The sequence below is a fragment of the Ochotona princeps genome, chromosome 3, assembly GCF_030435755.1.
Source record: "Ochotona princeps isolate mOchPri1 chromosome 3, mOchPri1.hap1, whole genome shotgun sequence".
Classification (NCBI taxonomy): Eukaryota; Metazoa; Chordata; class Mammalia; order Lagomorpha; family Ochotonidae; genus Ochotona; species Ochotona princeps.
The window spans coordinates 52,133,901-52,156,852 of NC_080834.1; the positions used below are offsets into that span (position 1 = coordinate 52,133,901).

Sequence of the window (22,952 nt, forward strand, 5' to 3'; positions counted from 1 at the left end):
ATGTTTGGAGGTGTGCTGATAACTACTGCTTCTATTGGCTGGAACAAAATCAATAGTAGCAATCTTTGTTAAGCATAGACTTTTATTTAAAGGATGAGTATGACATACAGTGAACTTTAAAGACTGAGTGTTGCAAAATAAAATGCAGCAGCTTACTATCTACCTCACTTTCCTGATACAGAAACACTACTATAAAAAGCTTATTCAGCATAAAATGTAACAACATCCTTTCATTTGTTGCAATGTGAGTGGAGCTGCAGGACATTATGTTAAATCTAATATGCCAGTTGAAAAAGGAGAGCTGTTACATACTCTCTTACATGTAGTAGCTGAGTGACTAGACTTTGCAATGATTCTTTGTATAATTCACAAAGACTTAAAGGAGTCTGAAGATTCTCAGAATAGAGAAATAAATGTTTGAGAAGGTAGAAATGCTCATTGCTCTGATTTGATCATTCATTCCATATTCCATTCATACATGTAGGGAATTATCAAGGTAAGAGCTGGAAACATGTAAAACCATTATATGTCCATTTACAGAAATAGTAAAGGTCTTATAACTAATCTTAAAATCATTCAGAAAAGACAAATAACTGAAAAGAGCAAAGCATAACTAAGCTTACTACTTAGGACTAGTTTGGATTTCAAACTCTGGGTACATAGGAGGGATAACAGAATAGCCAAAGTCATTCAGAAAACAAGGCTTGGCCCCACAGTTGAAGCATTCCTGTGCAAAAACTGAGTCAAAAATTTCAAGGCATGGATAATCTACTCTTTTCCCTCACTTTTACGATGTCATTCTGGGGTGAATGTATCTTGTGTACCTCCTTCTGAAAGCAGCCTTCTGTACCTCCATCTTATGTCTCCTGAACTTTTAAAACTGTAGGAACCTATTGAATGTTGTGTTTTACAAATGGGAAGATTTCAGAATCAGGCCAAACAAGTTTGACGGGAACCCTCTTTTATCTATGCTAATTCCCTTTCATAATCTTAACTTTTTGGACTTAAGACATGGAAAATTTTTTACAATTTATAATAAGTAGTGTTTCTACATCTTAACTGTAATGTAATTTCCAATTTGAACTTTTATGATGCTGCCGTCCTTCTTAAAAGAATGGGGATTTTATAGGCTTATCTGAGTCATTAGCAAATGAGATAAACTCCTGAGGGAGTTTCAGGGATATTCGAAGGTTTCCAAATGTTGACCTTCTCACTCTACCTAGTCACACTGCAAAGCTCCAGAAAACCCCCAAAAGTTATTTCATACCCTTTTTCTACTCTGCCTTTGTTATAGGTGCATGTACAAGAATTTCATGTTCATGAAAAATTCAGTAATGGAAAGCTTAGAAGGAGAAACTTGGTGTAGCGCTATGTCCATCTTTAATTCCGTTTAATTATAAATTGTGGTAGCTTACTGATTCACGTGGCGGCATTGTGGATGCCTCAAGGTAGGTTCGTTAAGTGGAGGAAATCCTGAGTACAATGTATTATGACTTCAGGGAAAGAAGTAATAGCTTTACTTATTACCTACGTCAGTTAGACGCTTTATCATCTAGGTAAATGTATTTAGTAAAGGATCAAACAAAAATGATCCTCAGAAAAGGGAAACTCTTGGCAATATGATTGGAGTTTTACCAGTTCCATTTTGGAAAGCATGTTTGTTCTGGTTTACAGAAGTGGGAAAAAGAACATAAACAGAATATTTATTACTTGTCATGACAAGTTATAACTTGTCTTTCTAAATGATGTATTTTAATCTTGTATCCAAACTGGTAAGGTATTTTATTTCATTTATACCTGGTTCAAGAAAGATTCATAATGGTAAAATGATAATCTAGACAAATAACAATGGATATTCTTTCTGTTTTTCTTCTTATTGTGCCATGTTAGGCAGTATACCTCTTCATCTGTGCTTCTGTGCATTTAAAACTAACATACAATCATCTGTCCAGTCACACTGAGAACTGGAGCAATCAGAGAGAACATTCTGTAGCTAACTTTACTGAGAGAACTTTGCAGAGCCTTTTCACTAAAATCTCTATTTTGTGATGTACTGGGACATGCTATTCTGTGCAGTTTTGAGAAATGAAAGCAGACAGTGTGTAGAGCTCTTGTTAAAGGCAGTGGATTTGACATTTTGTCTCTCATTTGCTAAGAAATTTTTAATTCTTCAGAAAAATTCAAAGAATTACAAAATGCATTGCTTGGCTTGTGGAGAAACTAATAGTTTATGGGGCTGTCTAATTTGTAAATGAAAGGTAAATCTTAATTTAAGGAAATACTACAATCTGATTGAGGAGGAATATTTCACTTTGAAACACAGAAATTGAAACCAACAAGTGTTTTTCAAGTTTCCTTTCCCATATTAACTATGTTATGAAATGGAAGTAATTTCATGGGAAAAAAGCATACTTCTGTGACCCTCAATGCCAACGAGTGCTTATTAGCCCAATAAAACATAACTTACCTACATTTGTGAATTATGATATATATTGTAAATTTAAAAAATGTGAAGAGATATTAAACTGGCATTGCAACAATTAAATTTTTATAAAAAATCATAGCAGAGTTACTGTTTGAGGATTTCTGAGAGGCAGAAATAGTCCTTTATGCAAATTTGGGTGCTTGGAACATTATTCAAAGATGTATCTGTATCCAGCTGACTAATTTGATGTTGCTCTGGAATGCATACCTCTAGCCAAGTCCAAGTGTGTGATCTCTGGAGAAGCATGCTAACATCCAGTTCTTTAGACAGTTTCATTGGGAATCGAGGGGGCATCCTGTTCCCCATGGAAACCACGAATATGTGCTTCCAAAAAAGATCTTAGTGTTTTAGCAACATGAATACTAAGAGTTGAATAATGTGCACAAGATTAACATGGCTGAGGCAATGATGACATGAATTTGTGTTGTTTATTTAAAAAAAAAAATTGTTCAAAGATGTAGGTCATCTGAGAAGCAGGGAGGAAGTCTTGTCTTGAAATTACACCTGGTGGCGTTCATCTAATTTGTTTTAGCATCAACATTAGGGGTTCAAATTAGCTTAGATTCAATGTGCATTGTCCTGTTGCTTTTCTGATTGTCTATAAATAAGTATACAATATTTTGGATTAAAGATCTTGCATTCTGATTCTACCTTCAATTATGGCAAAGTCATGTAATTATTTCATATCCTACTTTATTAGTCAAAGCAAAAATGTTATCTTTAGTATGCCTTAATTTCCATTATCTTTCTTTTCAAATGGCCAAAAAAATGTTGAATCAAACTTAATTAATTGAAACTTGACTAGCTCCTTAATAATTAATTGTATGTAAAAAGGTACCAGGATTTTTGTTTTATTTATTTACAGTGGTGTGTGTTTATTTATAAATTTTAATTTATAAGTTTCATTATAGCATTACTAGCACTGGCAAGCAAAGTTAGAATTATACTTATTCTGATACATGGTTCTATCTGTTCTTATTGGATTCTTGAATATTTCTCACTACACGAGTGATACTAATGTTACCATTAAAAGTAAATTTTTACTAGAGATGTAGAGAAAAAATTTTTATGATCTTATGTAGAAGTTATTTAAATGAACCCAGTGTTAGAGTATCATTAAATAGGTTCTCTAAGTATCACATTTTTTATGTAAAATTTTAGATAGCAAAGATTTCAAACTTTCTAATCCCTTTTTAAGCCCTTTTAAATCTCTTTTCCTCCTCTGTCTTCCTCTGAATACTTGTTGTTCCACTTTCCTCCCTTTTCTTTGTTTTTCCTCCTCCCTTTACTCTAAAAAGATTTAAGCATAAAGATAGATTAAATAAATTAAATAAAGAGATATATTAAATAAAAATATCTATAAATACAACACATAAATATGAATATGCACATACATAAGTACGTAAAAATATTCTCAGCTCAAGTGTAGGCAAAAGTAGAGTAGTGGCAATGCGTCTCAGAAATTCAGCATGCTCACACATCGCTGATAGAGACTGGATCTTGTTAAAAATACATGTGGAGACGCACAGTTCTTGAGGTGGACCCCAGATCTTGTTTGTCTGTCTTTGGGTAATGCCTGCGATGTAAATTAATAGCCATTTTTTAAATATCAAAACTTTTCAGGTTTAATGATTTCAGGTCATTTTGTGTGAAGGACACCCTATTTAAATGCTTGGATTTGCAATCCCCAAATGAATTCTGGAACACCTCAGCTTTGTTTTTGACAAAACAGTGGAATTGTTTTGACCTATAATTTAGAATTCTAGTGGTAGTTCCCCTACACACTTTACTCCCTCACCCTCAGCAGTAGCCCTTACAATTTTATTTTTATTTTTATTTTTTTTTAAAGATTTTTTTTTTTATTATTATTGAAAAGCCGGACATACAGAAAGGAGGAGAGACAGAGAGGAAGATCTTCCGTCCGATGATTCACTCCCCAAGTGAGCCACAACGGCTGGTGCTGCGCCGATCCGAAGCCGGGAACCTGGAACCTCTTCCGGGTCTCCCACGCGGGTGCAGGGTCCCAATGCATTGGGCCGTCCTCGACTGCTTTCCCAGGCCACAAGCAGGGAGCTGGATGGGAAGTGGAGCTGCTGGGATTAGAACCGGCACCCATATGGGATCCCAGGGCTTTCATGGCGAGGACTTTAGCCGCTAGGCCATGGCGCCGGGCCCGCCCTTACAATTTTAAAGGCCTAGGCCTCTTTGGAAATTTATTGAAAAGAATCCTGTTTCCTCCTCCTGTGTACCTTCCCTCCTACACAAAATATAAATGTCAAAGATTTTATAAGCTTACGGAAGGTTGTCTGTTGGCTGGCTCCCAACCCAATAATCATTGTAATATCTAAATTTAAGTGGTTTCAAAATTTGTTCCCATGTTTTCAATGCATTTTAAAATTTAGATTGTGGCTATATTTTTGAATAAATACGTATATATGTATTTGTGTCTTTTCTGACTGGCAGAATTTTTCAGTTATATTATATATATTAGCTATTATATGCCTGATGAATACATTTGCAGATCTGATGATAGACATGAAAACAAGAACTTAATTGCTTGGAGTGAACAATTACTCAACTTGGCATGTGATGTATTTTTCTTTATTACTGGCTAAAATCTGCTTTAGTGAGATACAATTTATAATACAAAATTAACCCATTTAAGATATACACTATATTTATTAAATCAATAGAGCCATGCTGTCACCACTGTAATCCATTTTAGAATATTTTCATCACTCCCTAGAGATGTTATATATGCTTTAGCAATAACTCAAATAACTCAAAATTCATTTTTCTCTTTCCACCCTACTTTTTTTTTTTTCTTTACCTCTGTAGAGTTTCCAATTCTGGGCATTTAATACAAATTGAATCACACAATATATGACATTCAATATCTAGCTTTTTTTGTTTTGTTTTTGGTATTCTTTCACGTTGTTGAATATTAGCACTTTATTCATTTTTATTACTGAGTGATATTCCAGTATACAGATATATCATGTTGCAATTATCTTCATCACATTTTATTCAGTAGATGGAATTTTCCCCTAGTTTTCTGAACATTGTGATAACGTTGCTATAAATGTTCATGTTTAATGTTTGTATGAATATATGACTTAATTTCTCTTGTATGTAATAGTGAAATTGCTGGATCATAAGGCAAGTGACTTTTGAGAAGCTTCCAGATGTATGCCAAAGTGGCTGTCCAGAATTCTGTAAAGGTTTTCATTTTTTCACATTCCTGACAGTAGTTGTCATTCTGTATCATTTTTATTATAGCCAGTCCAGTAGAGTGAAGCTCTGAGCAATGGTGTGAATTTTGATAGGCAGGTCTCTAATAGCTAATGATACTGAGTATTTTAATATTTTTTCATATTTATTTGAGAGGGAGAGAGAGACTGAGACAAACACAGATCTTATATTTTCTGGTTTACTCCCCTACATGTCTACAACATCTAAAAATGGAGTGGTCAACTCAAGCTCGGTCTTCCATGTAGGTGGCTGGGACAAAACTCCGTAAGCCATTACCTGCTGCCTCCCAGGGAGGACGCTAGCAGGAAGCTGAAAGTGGGAACCCGCACGGGAACCCAAGCACTGTGATGTCGGATGGATCCTTCCTATGAGCACCTTGCTAAACTTTCATCCTGATATTGAGCATCTTTTAATGTGTTTCTAGCTGTTTACTAACTTCTTTGTCCATTAAAACCCTTTGCCATTTGAAAAATGTGTATTTGGTTGTGTTATGAATTCATTTTTTCTATATTTAACTTTTATTTTTCAATATATAGTTCCATAGGCTCACTGGTTTCCTCTTCCAAGTTATGAATTCTTTTTTTTAAAGATTTATTTATTTATATTGCAAAAGCAGATATGCAGAGAGGAGGACAGTCAGAGAGAAAGATCTTCCATCCTATGATTCACTCCCCAAGCGGCCATAACGGCTGGAGCTGAGCTGATCGAAAGCCAGGAACCAGGAGCCTCTTTCTGGTCTCCAACATGTGTGCAGGGTCTCAAGGCTTTGGGACATCCTTGACTGCTGTCCCAGGCCACAAGCAGTGAGAGCTGGGTGGGAAACGGGACCACTGCGACACGTATCATCACCTATATGAAATCCTGGCATATGCAGAGCAAGGATTTTTACCGCTAGCCTACCGTACCGGGCACCAAGTTACGAATTCTTTAAGTATGAGATTACATTAAAACGTTTATGGAAAATGAAAGTTTTAAAATCCCTGTAATTTGGGGTAGTGTTTATATTTATGAGTTATTTGAAAACTCTATTCCCCGATTACAAAAGAGTCTGGCCTGAAATATGCTTACCCTTCAGTTTCATTTTCCATGAACTTCTTTTATTGACCTACCATAAATCTTATATAATTGGCTAAAATTATCAAAATGCTTATTAGGTATGCTGGGTTTTTTTTAAAGTTTCTTTTAATATACCTGCAAAGCAGAGAGGGAGAGGGGTAGACATACCTTCCATCTGCTGGTTCCAGGAGGCATCAGCTGGAAGTTGACTTGAAAGTAGAGTAGCACTTGGAGAGGCTCTCTAACATGGTGTGTAAGCATAACAAATGATTTTTACCAAAAATGCTGCTCCCTAAATCTTTCTGCTAATTTGTCTACAGAATTTGTATGTTTTTTCCTTTCCATCTTTTACTTTGGCCAGTTATGATTCATGGAACATGATAATATCATGGGAATGATCATATTTATGTACTGCTCCTTTGCATCTTTCCATAGAGAAATTGGGATGAGTTATGGGGTACACCAGGAACAAGAGTACAATGCAAATATAATACTAGAAGTCGAATAAATAAAACTTTCAGTTCATTGTTAAATCTTAAGTGAAACCAAAGGTGGAGCTGAGGCCCGCTCACAGCTTGTCTTTTATTCCGTCCTGTAGGATCTCGTCTGCGTCAGGAGGACTTTCCCCCACGGATTGTGGAGCACCCTTCAGATGTTATCGTCTCCAAGGGCGAGCCCACCACTCTGAACTGTAAGGCGGAGGGCCGGCCGACGCCCACCATCGAGTGGTACAAGGATGGGGAGCGGGTGGAGACGGACAAAGACGACCCCCGTTCCCACAGGATGCTTCTGCCCAGCGGATCCTTATTCTTCCTGCGCATTGTGCACGGACGCAGAAGCAAACCCGATGAAGGAAGCTACGTTTGTGTTGCAAGGAATTATCTTGGAGAAGCAGTGAGTCGAAATGCATCCCTGGAAGTGGCATGTAAGTCGAATCCCCGTTTGCACACTCACTTGTATTAAGTTTTCATAGGCTTTTGTTCATTCTCAAAGGTACTTGATATGCAAAGAATAAAACAACATGCTACATGCCCTTTCTGAAGAAATCTGATCCAAGTAAGGTCAAGTTAGGTGTTGCAGCAAATACGTTTGTCACAAATGAATGGGGAGATTATGTCAGGTTAAAAATAGAATGGCAATTGTGCTGTTCATATTTGGAATTTGAATTATTAATGAGAAATATAATGAAGTATTAAAGTTCGGTGGATGAAGATGAATGAGAAGGATGTGTGGCACACCATCAAATACAAGGGGCGAATTCAGTGCTGTGCTGTTTCCCATACCTGTTTGCGTGTAAGTAACAATCTGTGACATTTGTAGGTTTATGTGTAGTTGTGTATAAACACACACATGTATGCGTATATATAATACATGTGTACATATATATTATATCTTTTGCTAGACAGCTTTAAAAAAAACCTGTTATATTTTTGTTCAGATCATTTTAGTTATTACTTCCTACATAAATTGCTTCTAGCACGTAATTTTAGCCTAGATGGGAAGTGGTGATTGTATAAGCAGCAATAGCAACTATAGTTGTTTTTTTTTTTTTTTTTTGTTTTTTTTTTTTTTTGTCTTTTGCTTTGTTTGGTGGTAAAATTCATCAGAGAAGAGGTCTGCTTTCTTAGGGGACAGAGTGTTGATGCTAAGGAATTAGCAGTAGCTAAAGATTTGCCCTGGTTTTTGTGTTTTTGTTTATTCATTGGAATGGTAAATCTGGATATCAGTATATTGCATCTGATTGAACTGTGGCTCTGGAACTTCAAGAATTGTTTTTAGAACAATTATAAAAGTAGAAAACTTTTTATCTGGTGGATAGGTGAAGATTTGGGATAATTATCATGCAATTATAAGAATAAGTTACCTATTTTGAGGTTAGAGTCCTCCCAAAGTGAAATGGTAGACATAGTGAACAATTGGAGGCCTCAGTTATGCCTGAAAGCAATTCTACTTTTTAACTTTCTTGTTGTAAAATAGGTCTTCCTAGGGAATGTGTTGAATATCAAGATAACTGGAACTTATTTTAATGACGAAGAGAAAGTAAATCAATGATAGCTCATGATCTCTAGTCATCAATTAAAATTGATACTTATCACATGCTAAGTCATACTAGATTACAAAACTTTGTAGATGTGTATTAGAATCCTCAACAACACATCATTGTCATGCAGAAAATATTCTTTTTCAAACAAAATTGTATGGTTTCTCGTGCCACCTCCCTATTGAAAGCTTTGTACTTACTCATCTAGTCTTCTCATTTCTAATTTCTGCCAATAAATTTGGAAATCAGTGAATTTTATAAAAGGTAACTTCAATAGAACAAGCATAGATAAATCCTAAGATCCACCATATGTGCAGTATGGTGTTAACTAGCAATGATAGTTGGAACCTGGTAATATTGTTCTTATAAAATCATACTTCACATAGTACTTAAGCAAAATGTAGCTTGGTGAGATTTTAAAATATATCAAGAAAAGCTCAAAAATGCCAACATTCTGACTATTCTTACCTTTATTTTGAAATATTTCTTTCTGGAGCTATTTAAGCTTATGAAATGTTTCAGTGGCTTTTTTTTTTTTATCTGGATCGGGCCCAGCAAATCACTGTTTTGGTGAATGATGTGCATTTGCCTCCCACTTTAAAGATGAGGAAAATGAAGTCTATGATGTTTAGGTGACTCAAATTTGGATAATATAATAAAAGTGTGTCCAAGACCAACCCTGAATTCTGTACTGTTTAGTTTTAGAAATTGCCTCAGTATTGGAAGAAATGATGTAGCATGAAATCTCCCCTCTTCATATTTTAATATATTTTTTATCTAGTTTAAGTCTTTGATGAATTTTACTTATCAAAATTAAATTTGATCTAAATTGGCCGGTCTGTTGCCTTTGGGACAGCATAAAACTTAGTTCTCCCTCTGAGTGTTACCTTGTTTATATTGCTCCCAACACACATTCATCTGTTTTATTTCATCTAAAAGAATTGCTGTATTTCCTAATTTTATCATTAATAATTAATCAAATTGCTTTAGGAAGAAATATTTAAACCAATGTATTTTTCCATGTGTTGTTATCAAAGTGTCTTTTACTTCCAAGTAAATGTGCTTTAAGAAATGTATATATTACTTATGACCTAGAGAGGAAAACAGGAAAGATGCCAAATTGGATTTAGCTTGTGAATAAAATTCTTTCTTCTAATTCCATGTCAACAGTTTTTACCATTGGGGAAATACAAGGTTACGTAATATTTCCTTACTCTTTCCATTAGTTCATCTGTCCTCTGTTCCCTCGTATATTCTGTAAGTCGTTAATATGGAAATTTGGATGTAAGCATTGTGGTTTTTTCAAAATCTATTTATTACTAAACTGTATTTAGAAAACTAAAAAGAACAACCACAGATTATATACTTGCTTATTCTTCAAGATTTGGAAAGTAGAATATAAATGCTCCATATAGTGTCATGTCTTCATGCATTAACAAATGGAAAATAGCTTTCTTTTGGAATAATACTGGTTAGAAGATAGCAATGAAGAAGGAACAGTATAATTTATTCACAAATAGCTCTACCTGTTGGAATGATACACATGAAAGCAAATGTTCTGAATCAAAAATTAGATAGACAGTACAAGATAGTCAGGAGCCCAAATAGGAAAATATTTGATGCTTTATATAGATGTCCATTTAAGAAAAGATTCTAAGGGTACATTACTTGAATTCTAATGTAACATCAAATGAACATGTCTCAGATGCAAATTGAAGTGAAAGATTATCCTGGTAGAAGATTGGGACAGTCTAACTGGACACTGTCTTTGCTGATTTGGATTTGCTGGTATATCAGAATGAGGTGGGTGGATGGAAAGCATTGAAAAGTTAAGCATGTGCAGAGTCATAAACTTCAGACATTTTTGTTATGTGCTAAGCAGGTCTTTGAAAGAGAACTAAAGATTGTGTTAAAGGATTGATGATTGAAGTCTGACAGGAGTTAAGTGTTAAACAGGTAAGAGGTTGATGCTAGTTCTGTTCTGAAAAATGCAAGGAGAGTAGACAGGAGGAGATAATTTGAAACATTTACAAATTTCAAGGGATATCACGTTAATGTCAGTTCAGGGATAGCAATGATTTGAAGACTGTTTTTTTCCCTTAGCTGAGTAACTGTGTGTTGCACTATATCCATGAAGAGATGGATGAAGAGAAACAACTACAGTGGGACTGGGAGAGTCTAATCAGCTGTGCATGACTGTTGCCTTAACAAAGAGATATCAAAACAACTCATCTAAAGATTCTCATCTAGAGATTGCAGTCAGGAGAAGGAATTGCAGCAGAGTTGATTGTCTGCACAGGTTGTGTGTAGGGAGTGGATCTAAGTGTGAAACCATTCCCATTGCTTGAAGCTCAATTATTTAATGCACATAAATGAAAGAACTATCAGTGGAAGAAGGTCGGAATCAGAATTTGTCGAAGTCATAGGATGTGGGCAGTCAAGATATAAGAACCATTAATATTTTTGTTAAAAATTTATGAATGTGTGTATTTGTATATGCATATGTCTATATGTATTTGAAAGGCAGAGTGACAGAGCGCACATGAAAGCGAGGAGTGTGAGAGCTTCTATCCACTGGTTCACTTCCCAAATGGATGTATCTGCCATGGCTGGCTCAGGTGGAATCCAGCTGCTTGAAAGTCCATCCGGGTTTTCTACATTGATGGCAAGAGTTGAATCACCTGAATTGGCTTCTTTTGCCTTCCAAGACACATGAGCAGGGATCAGGCTTGAAACTGGAGAAACCAGGAATCCAACTGTGTGTCATATGGCATGCTGATACTCTAGGCAACAAACTTAACTGATTGTATCCCAATGCTGGCCCCAAAGAATATTTTTAAGAAAGAAAATATGATTGGTACAATACAAATGCCACAAAATAGCCACATAAAGGGCTTGTGTTGTGGCACAGAGAGAAGAGTTGCCACCTGATGCTGGCATCCCATATAGGTGCCAATTTGTGTCCTGATTGCTCCACTTCTCACCCAGCTACATGCTGATGGCCTGGAAAAAAGCAGCAACAGAAGGCCCTACTGTTACAGCCCTTGCCACTCACGTGGAAGCCTTAATGGCAGTTCTCACTTGATGCATGAACCAGCTGATAGAAGATCTCTGGTTTTCTAGGTATCTCTTCCTGTCTCTCTAACTCTTGCACGTATTTTAAAAGACAGTACACTGAAGGTAAAGTTAGTCTTCCATGAGTTCTGCATCTGTTAACTCAGCAACTGTAGATAATAGTACATAGTTAGGCCTATGATGGTTGTAATTGTAATGAGCTTGTTCAGATTTTAGTGTCATACCTTAAGCAACATTACATTATAGTAGCTATTATATGCAATCTAGAAAGGATCTGTATGAGACAGTGTGCCTGGGTTACATGGACACATTGTAAGTTTCATACAAGGGATTTTAGGACTGGATTTGAGGTGGTTCTGGAAACCATCTCCAAAGAGTCTCAGGGGAGAGCACAGTTCAAGAATGGTAGATGTACCCTTTGCTGTAGTTGGCACGGTAAATGCTATCTGTTCAGGGACATAGATCAGAATGTGATAGTGGATATTTTTGTGGGGTATGGTGTGGGGAGGGAAGAGGGGGACCTGGAGAGAGACATGGAAGCCTGTGCATTTGTGCCATCTGGGAATAGGCAATTATTGTGGAGAGCTTGTACTTTGTGTTGTAAGGTATTCAGAATAATTTCCAGCCTTTAATCATAACAAAATGCCCTTACAGTTCCAGTTGTGACAACCCAAAATATTTCCAGATTTTGTAAAAAATGTCCCATGGGGGAATAAAATCATTTGAGGATCACAAATTCAGGTGTATGTAAGTGATGAAGCATTCACTGAGCCAACAAGTGGAAGAATAATCTTGCTATCTATAATTTTACTGGCGAAACAATAATTGATGAAAATAACTTCATTTAGGCTTTCATTTTACTTTCAGAAATCTCAGATGTCCCTCTATTATGGTATGAATTTTGATTTATATGTTTCTGTCTTGGCTTTTTGTATAGAACAGAAGTCAGCCTGTTTTTTTTTTTTTTACTGTTATTATTTATTCTCTTTTCACTTAACACTTTCTTTGCTCCTTCAGCATTATGCAGGGGAACACGGCGTGGAGCAGCATGGGGGATCAGTCATTGCATTGGAGATGGAGCCAGTGATCTCATATTTGGCTTTTCCCATCTTGGCTTGGGAGAAATAATAGCAATCCAGAATGTTTGAAAAGATAGAGAATAGAATTGCTAGGTGCCCGGCACTCAAGAAGTTAATAGAAAGTCCACTGGGACCACCAAGTGAGCTGTGGCAGAGTCATATGGATCAGGTTTCAGTTCTGAGCAGGAGCTCCCTGCGTGTCAGAAGCGGGAGGAGTCATGCAAGGGGTTCTCTAGCCAACTGGCGGCTGGGAGGCAGCAGCATCAGTGGCAGCCCCTAGAGAGAGCAGCTGCAGCCCCAGGTGGGAAATATATGACAGCAGCTTGATCTATCGACCAGGGTAAGAGGGGGTTCTGGCCTAAATGAAAATTCATGAAAAATTGATGATGTCCCCAGATTATTTTTTCCGTTTCCTTTTCTCAGCACTAGGCCTACAGCACCGGGAGGGGAGATGCAATGAGGTACTGAATGGTTTAGGGGCAAGGAGGTTGTGGTTCATAGGTCAGGGGTCACACAGAAACTGATCTTTTCTGTTTCTTCTCTTACTTCTAAAGCAAAACAAAAAAAAAAAGACTTTTTTTTTTTTTTTTTTTCAGATTAGCAGTGGTTTACTTTGACTTTGATAAAGAAAAGAGCTACATGTTCGAAAGTGGGCTTTTGGTGCAAACCAGCAAGAGCAGAACAGATATGCTTCATAATTCAGTGGCTATCTAAAAATAGATTGAATTCAATAAATGCAGGCTGATTTGTTTTCTTTTTCTTTTTCTTTTTTCCTCTTACTTTTTGTTTTCTTTTTTCCCTTCTGTGCATCTAGACTCAGGCTGTAAGGAAGTCATTTAGCAAAGGAAAAGGCCTTGCATTATTTATGGGTCACAGATTGCTAGAGTAGCAAAGCTATGGAACACTCTACAAACATAATGATCCTGTTTGCTTTAAATCCAAAACTAAATAGATGCTTTATCTGTCCAAGGGACAGGGGTTACAGAGGCAGACTGCCACTAGCGTGACAGTGCACAGGTGGCATTCAAAATGAACACAAAGTAAGTCATTTTCTTGTTATCTTCAGGTTAATAAACATACACATTTTGGTGTTTTGATTTTACTGTATTTTGGCTATAACTGAAACTTATCTAGAAAAAAATGCATTTATTCTTCATAAAAGACACAAGATAAATTAAGCAGCAAAATGTCTTAGTAAGTCCTGGAGAGCTTTTACTTTTAACGGTGTATTTTGGTAACATTAACATCAACATATAATTTGCCTCTAAAAAATGTGGTGTTTTGAATCTATCCACAGGTTACATAGCCAGTGTCACAGTTTGCTTTAGGACATCTTCACTCCTAAAATAGAAACTGTCGTGCCCATTAGTAGTTGATTCCTGTTCATTTTGGGCCCTGCCATCCCAACTCAAACACAAACACACTGATTTGTTTTCTGTCGTGTTGAGGATCTTTGAGCAGAGCCACAGAGGCAGGAACTTCTGTGACCGGCTTTTCCTTCTTTAACATACTTCTGAAGCGTCATCTTCGTATTCTCCATCAGTAATGCTTCATTCCTTTTTATTACTGGATGACATTCCATGGCCATCGAGTGCAGCGTTTTTCTTAATTTACCAGTTGATTGACATTTAGATTATTTCCATTTTTGGTCTTTTAAAATAATGTTTTGACAACCACATTTTGTGTGGATATATAGTTTATTTTCTTGTGTATATACCAGCAAAATTATTAAGTAAAACGGTAACTCATTTCAAAGAGTTGACATATTCTTTCAGAGTGTGAATTAAATGGTATTTATGACAGTGGCTGTTTTAAGCGTATCCAAATCCGTCAGAATGAAACAGAAACATGAACTAATTTTAGTGTTTGATAAATAGTATCTGATGAATACTTTTGGATATTATGTTATAATTCTTTTGTCATATAGCCATAGCTTAAAAATGATTGATTTAGTTAAAAATGCAACTGAAGAATCACGGACATTTAATTATAGTAGATATGAATTGATAGCTTGATAACTTGAACAGATAACTTGAATAACTAAACTGTTTCATCTTTGGACCCAGTTAGGTTGGCTGATCTAGCTACTGGACTCTTCTTTTTCTGTCCTATTTTGATTTACCGTGGAACCAGGGACTTCTCTGTCTTCTCAGAGATTACATCATCTATTCTCAGAGCAATTGATACCTTCCTGTCTTCGCAACACTTTTTCTTCTCAACATCTTAAGAATTTTATGTATTTATTTTTTTCATTTGGAAGGTGCAGAGTAAGACATTGATGAATGATTATACTAGAATTTAGTTAAGTAATTTTGCCACAGGAACAACAGAGAACAGTTCTCCCCAGTCTGTGTCCTTTTGTAAACAAATATACAAACACCTCCAGTTACGGGCCCAAAGACACTGATTTGGAATAGAATGAATATATACAAATTTTGTTCAAAAATGCATAAGAGTGAACTTTTTAAAATCATTTCTGCTCTTTACATTCACACAAATACTAGGAAAGATTTCAAATTTCTTTGACATCATGCGGGAATAGGAGACACTTCCTAAAAGAACCAAGGCATAGTTCACACTCGGGAGACTGCGCGGTTCAAATGTCTCACTTGTGCTCTCTGTGATTTTAAATTTTGGAATACACCATCAAATGCTTTAAAAACAAATCTCTCTTTTGATGTTTTAAGATAAAAATATGCCATTGCAATATATGGGGAACATATTTAAATTTATAATTTATTAAAATGTGTAATGATATATTTTGATATCAGGTTTCTTTCTGTTGATCAGATGAACTGCGTTCAGACCCACAGCTTAAAGCTCAAATTGCTGTTCATTGACAACCTGAATTTACTGTGATACTAGGGAAAGCACACAATCGACGAACAAATCTTGCTATCTTCAACTGGTCATAAGATTACTCCCATAAACGATACGATCTTGTATGTGATTCTGAGAATCACAGAATGACAGGAATGTGTTGATTAGTGATAGTAAGGCAGATGATGTTGGAGCCTTCTTTGGCTTTTAGTTTCCATAACTGTCATATATTTATATATATTTGAAATATGAAGGAAGACTATTTGGTGTTTTTGAAGGTTTCTTTCTGGAAAAGACCTTCAATTTATTGTTTTCCAACTCTTTCGCAGATGCATGGTAATTTTACTGTAAATGTAAGGAGGCTGCCACCATACTGAGGAAATGTGATTTTGTAGAGCAACTTGTGCATCTTCTCTGAAGATTTGTGTTTTTGAAGAATGACAGGCCTTTCATTTCTCTGTCTTTTAGATTGAATCTGTGTTCGATGATTACAACATGCATCTTTCAATTCATAGGCAATCCTGTAAGATTTCTATAATTATTTAAACAAGTTGCACTGCTTTTATACGTTAATTAGTGCATAAGTAAGCCTTTCACTAAAGGGGCGCAGAGAACACAGGTGGGAAAGTTTTCTGTGTGTGGTGTGTAACTGAGGAGAACTTCTAAGAATGAGAACCAGCAGAAGTGCTGATGCAGTCTTCCCTACCATCTTATTAGAATTGCTTTTCTCCTTGGAAACGATTCAAAAGCAAAAACATCCTCAGTGCTTCATTTCTTCGTTAGGAGAGGGTCACATTTTTGTGTCAGCAGATGTTCATACACTCCTATCAGTGCTCCATGGGAAATAGCACATACAGAAGTATTGCATCCGGCATGGCGTAGCTTCTGTATCTTCTCTGAAATATCCAACACTTCCTCCTGGTGGCTTCTTGGGTATCAATAGTTTATGTACCTGGACAGCTTAGTCTGTTTACGCTGATATAGCAAAATACACTTTAGTAGTTAACTTATAGGTAACAGAAATTTATGTCAAAATTCTGGAAGCCAGATATTTGAGATCTGGGTACCAACATTATTGGGTTTTCATGAATCTCCACTTCCTGGCACATATATGAAGCCTACTTGCTTTGTTCCCACACAGTGGAAGGATGCTAATCCTTCTCATGATGGCTTCCTCGGGTGAACTCACCTCCTCAAATCTCTCAAGAAACACCTCCTAACATCATTACCTCCAAAGTTAGGGTTTCAAAATACAAGTGTTGAGGTGACATGTTCATACCATCCTCTGGCCCTAGGAGGAAATTCAAGTGATTGGTGGGAGGAAGGCTGGTGCTTTGATGGTGTAACAGACCTTGGTGGATACTAGCTGATTGTGTGTGTTTTGTTTTACTTTTTTTATATTTGTAGAAAATCTAACGCCTAAGAAATCCTTTGATCACTTATTTTCTGTTTATTTTAATCCTGTCAAAAGTTGATCTTCTAAAGGCAAATAAACCAGGATATCAGGCTGGAGAGCAAGCACCATTGAAAGCAAACCAATGAGTAGGGTACCAAATAAGGCCTGGAAACTCAGCTAAGGTTAATTAAATTAATTAACAGAAAAGGGAATTACTTTTCTAAAACATCCTTTTGCTTCTTAATGAGAAATGAGGCAGTTTTATGGTATGGAAGTACTTTTTAGTGCTTATAAAGACAAGCATTATAATTTTTGTGGTTATCTAACACCTAAGCATGCATAAATATTTTAGAACAAACTTTACAGTTTATATATATGTGTGTGTGCTAATAACTATGTGTGTACATATATAAATGAAGACATAGGTCTTGCTATCACAGAACTTTTTTGTAATAAATCCTTTTTAAAGAAAATATATATCTTTATCATTAATTACATTGCATTATGTGACACAGTTTCATAGGCTCTAGGAATCCCTCAACCCCTCCCCGTACCTTCCCCCAATGGTGGATTCCTCCACCTTGTTGCTGTGTTACATTTCAACCCTGGAGACTCCCGAATCCTCACCAAAGACTATCAGTACGGGCACCAAGGACTACGTACCAACTGCCAAGGGGAAAGGGAGTGCCTTCGGAGGCCGAGAACTCTGAGGTCATCCACCCCCTTTTGGATCTACCTCACGGGATAGAAGAAGCCCAAATCCCATGACCTTGCAGGACCCAAGGTCATCGGAACAACAGCCAGGAACCCTGAGTGGTCCACAGAAACAGAACAGTAAATTTTCTTCGGGACTAGGGAGAGGAGTTTTCTCTGGTCCTTACTTAGTTCCACCTTTGGATCCCCACCCTCTCTTGCAATGACCATCAGGTTTGCTCCAGAGGCCCCCCCCCAACACACACACACACACACATTAGAATAGATAGGCAGAGAACAACAAGGAAAGCTTAGAACCAGACAGGAAATGGTCAGCATGGACTCACACATACTTTACTAGGTAGGACACAAAGATTAATCATTCCTCACTAAGGTATTGAAGATTTCTCTGCACATCCCTCCTAAAACTGTACTGCACCTCAATTGTTGGCATAATAAATTCTTTTTAAAGATTTGCTTATGTTTCCATTTGGAAGGTAGAGTTAAACAGAGGAGAGAGTGATCTTACATCTACTGGTTTACTATCTGTATGGCCACAGCAGCCAAAGCTTAGCCACAAGCCAGGAGACTTGAGCCTTCTTTGTATCCCCCACTTGGGAGCAGGGGACCCAGGATTTGGGTATCCTCTGTTTCTTTCCTAGGGCATAAGCAAGGTGATGGTTTGGAATTGGAGCAGGTAGGACATGAACTGGTGCCCTTAGGAGATGATGAAACTTAAGGTGGAGAAGAGAGAAGAGATAGAGAGGATATTTCATCCACTGGTTCACTCTCCATGTGGCCACAACAGCTGGAACTGAGTTGATTCAAAATCAGGAGCCAGGAGCTCCTTCCAGATTTCCCGGATGGTTGCAGGGTCCCAAGGCCATCCTCTCTGCTTTCCCAGGGTGTAGTCAGGGAGCTGGATGGGAAATAGAACATAAGGCTTCCCCAGGATCACTAAAGAAAGAGTAGCTAATTGAGTCACTGTATTGGGCCCAATATATTCTTTTATATAGATCTACCTCCTTCTTGCTTTAAGTTTTCCTTTTGAATGAAGATATACAGTGGTTTTCTTAAATCAATTTGAAAGGCTTTTCTGTATTTCCTAGCTATTACAAGGGAAATTTTGACATATCTATTACAGGTGCAGGTGTTCTGCAAGGGCAACCTTATGACAACTTAAAATCTTCTGGGACTCAGGCTAATGGTTTTCAACAGGGCATTCCAAGCAACTGAAAGAAGTGACACCAAGTGCTTCTGCATAATTCTGAACAAAAGATAGCTTTAGTAAATTAGAATGTTGTTCAAAAGCAAAAACTTAAAGCTTTGCTTGGCTGAATTTAAAGAGAAAAGATTAGCTCAATTGGAGAATGAATATAGGAGAACAGTGCAGGGAATTTAAATAGGGAGGTAGAACCTTGTAAATATTAAATAAGCTAAGGAGTCTCATCATATTCTAGAGGACGTCAGGGAGTCACTTTTGCTTGAAAAGAGGAGCTTGGAAGCAGAGACATTGAATGCAGTGTGAGTTTGTTAAGAATGTGGAAGAGTCTAGGGAGAACACATAAGAGGTTAATGTGTGGTAGAAAAAAACTGAAGTAAATCAGTGGATTATGTCATAGGTAGAGAAAGTGGAGATGGAAATTGAAAAGAGAATTGATAGAATTTTAAAAATAAATTCATGATTTAAGCAAAGCAAAATTAGTTTGACTTTTTGAAAGATTTGTCCATTTATCATTATTATTACTACTACTGAATCACAAAGTTACATAGAGATCTGCTAGTCGACTCCCCAGATGACTGCAATGGCTGGGGCTAGACCAGGTAGAAGTCAAGAGCCAGGACATTCATCTGGGACCCCCACATGAGCTCGGGGGCCCAAGGACATGAGCCAGTCTCTCGGCTACCTTCCCAGGTTCATTAACAAGGAGTAGGATTGGAACACCAGGCAGGACTCAAAATGGCATCCAATGGTATTCATAGGCGGTAGTTTAACCCATTATGTCACATGTTAGTTTCTAGTTTGCAGCACTTCTGTATGGGATATTCCACATGCTCAGCTGTGAGCATGCATATTTCAAACAGAATTTCTAAGTATTGCTCATAGGGTGTAGTATTCTGTTTTTCAAGATCGGAAAATTCTTCTACAGACCTGTTGTACACCCCAATACTAATACTTGTGCTTTTAAACATTGCTCAATTGCTACATTTTACGTCATGCATCTGAAATATATGTATTATTTTACTTGCTTTAAAGACAGATGGTGAGACAGAGACAGAAAATTCCAGGCTACTGGTTCACTTCCAAATGATCTTATTGGCAAGAGTTGCTACAGACCCAAACCAGGGGCTTGGAATCGCTCTAGGTCTCTCATGTGGTAACAGAGACCCAAGTACCCTGATTGTCTCCTGAACCTTCCTAGGTGTTTTGGCAAGGGAACTAGATCACAAGAATAACAGCCAGGCTGCAAATCAGCACTCATACAGGATGCTAGCATTTAAGGTAGTGTTTTAACTCACTACACCGCAATCCCAGTTCCTACATAATATATATTTTTTTAACCACCATGAAAGTCATTAGCAAAACTGAAAGAAGGCATGACTCATGTCCTCAAACCATGTGCAGCATGATAGTGCAGAATGTGATGACGACAAAAGCGAGCAGAGAGGAGCTCCCATGGTTTTGGAAGTACAGGGGAGTAAGAGGCCAATCCTGAAAGAACAGTTGTGGAGCAGGTGAAGTTCCTTCTCTAGGCAGCAAATGGGTCATAACGACTGGTGCTTGTTCAGTGTCAGGCTTCTGGGTTAGTGTTTCATATGTGGTTTATTCAATCCCCCCGACGAGTCTGCAAATTTACATGTGATGAATTTGTTTTATCTGAGGCACAAAAAGTTAGCTTGCTTGATTTATTTTAACAGACGATAGACTTAGAATTTCAACCCCTGCCATCTGACCCTGAAGTTGATTTCTTAACCATTATGCTAAGCATTCTCGGAGACTAATTTAATCAAAATCATTCAGTGTTTAGCAGAAATAATCAATGTTTGCCTTAGGTATTTTACCTTGAAATAAGTATGTTTATGTGAATGGACAGAGATGATGCTGAGCTAGAAGAAAATCTGAGATATTTTAATCCTTTGATTCTTTGACTCGTGGGATAGCATAGGAAAGAAACAACAGAAAGTATAACCTTTAATATTTCTAAAATTTAGTTACATATTGGCATTCGAGAGCTCATTAGTTTATTCAAGTAATTTGATTTATCTGTAGAGTTCCTAGTTGTCAAATATCAGCATCATGAAAATCCATCACTTTCACTTCTTATTGACATGTTTGCAGGCAAAAGCAGCTTGGAGATTAAGAATCCAATTTATGAGATTAGTCATCTATCATTTAATATCTAAAGGTAACTTGACTAAGTCTGCTGAAAAAGGAAAATGGTAACATCTGAAGTTCTTCGAAATACTTTCTAGATTTTTGAGAATAATTAACATATCTTTATTATTTCATTACTGTGTATAATTGTAGGCATTTTCTAAGTAGTTTCTTTAATAAACCTTGCATATCATTTGCTCAAATTTGGTTTTAAATTGCCATATTTATATATGTTTATATTATCAAAAATAAAAAGAAGGACCTGGTGCAGTAGCCTAGCAGATAAAGTCCTCTCCTAGCAGATAAAGTCCTTTCCTTGCATTTGCCAAGATCCCATATGGATGCCGGTTCTAATTCTGGCTGGTTGCCTTCCCATCCAGCCCCCTGCTTGTGGACTTGGAAAACAGTCAAGGGTGGCTCAAAACCTTAGGACCCTGCAACCACATGGGAGATTCGGAAGAAGCTCCTGGCTCTTAGCTTCAGATTGGCTCAGCTCTAGCTGCTGTAACCATTTGGAGTGAACCAATGGATGGAAGATGTTTCATTTTATCTTTCTTTCGCTTTCTGCAAATCTTTTTTCCCAACAAAAATAAATAAATATTCAAAAAAAGAGAGTAGAATTGAGTTAGAATTGAGTAGAATTGAGAGTAGAATTTTTTTTTCAAAAAAAGAGAGTAGACTCAGCAGGCATGAGTGTACATAGCTACTGACTGCCCCGGCACACTTGTGCACTGGGGCGGTGGAGCAACAGATTGGGCTTGACTCCAGCCCCTACTGGTACTTGTGAGAGCCATTTTGGTTGTAGAACTGGCCAGACTAGCTCTTGACTCCCGCTGAACTATGTGAAAGCTGTGTCTGGGTGCATAACAGGTAACACTGGGCTTCAACAACCAACAACAAGGACCAGAATGGGTGTGGCCAGTTGAGCAAGGCCACTGTTCTCGTCAGGCCAGGAGGTGGACAAAGTCAGCCTGGGCTAACGACCCACTGGTGTACACAATAACTGCCACTGGGAGGAGACTTGATGGAGGAGCTTGGGAAACTCCTTCATTGGGACATAGACCCTGCAGGAGAGTGCAAGAAACAAGGCAAGGAGCAGCCCAGAGAGTGTCAGGTTACGGTACCTGCTGGCATACATGTGGGTCAGGTCTGGGGAAGGACCAGTCTGGGCCAGCACATAACACCTATTGGCAGATCTGAGAGCCAGCATACAGAGCAAGAGGAGTCAGATCGGTTTGCAACACTAGCCAGTTCACATTAGGACCAGGACGGGAATTAGAAGAGGGTGGGATAGGCTGCAGCACCCACCAACAGGAGCTGGAATAGGGGGCAGACTAGACTAGGTCAGGAGGCACAATAAGATTGCGAAGTTCAGTTGAGGTGAGTCATGCCATCTTGGGCCAAACAGGGGCCAGGTACATGAATCCCAGGGACAGGGGATCTGATGTGGGTTGGGTAGATTGGCTCAGGTCATGCGGTCCACGTGTGTGGTGGGGGATGGGTTCCTGAGCCCCGGGGATGGGGGGAACTGGGGAGTGTGGGTCACTTGGCCCAGATCCTGGGGCCCACCTTGTAGGTGGATGTTGGTTCCGAACCCCGGGGTGGGGAATCTGACAGGGCCTGGGTCTCCTAGTCCGGATCACAGGGCTGGCATAATAGGTGGGTGTCGGGTTCGTGAG

General features: G+C 37.7%; 1 protein-coding gene across 7 annotated transcripts in view; it reads left to right on the top strand.

Moving 5' to 3' along the window:
• The window catches only part of ROBO2 (roundabout guidance receptor 2), a 596,967-nt gene that overhangs the window by 57,488 nt on the left and 516,527 nt on the right, over positions 1-22,952 (top strand). For all 7 annotated transcript variants that reach the window (XM_058661761.1, XM_004588617.3, XM_058661767.1 and 4 more), the window contains exon 2: positions 7,392-7,718. In XM_058661761.1, coding sequence (XP_058517744.1) covers positions 7,392-7,718 — 327 coding nt within the window. The remainder of the gene's footprint in view (positions 1-7,391; positions 7,719-22,952) is intronic.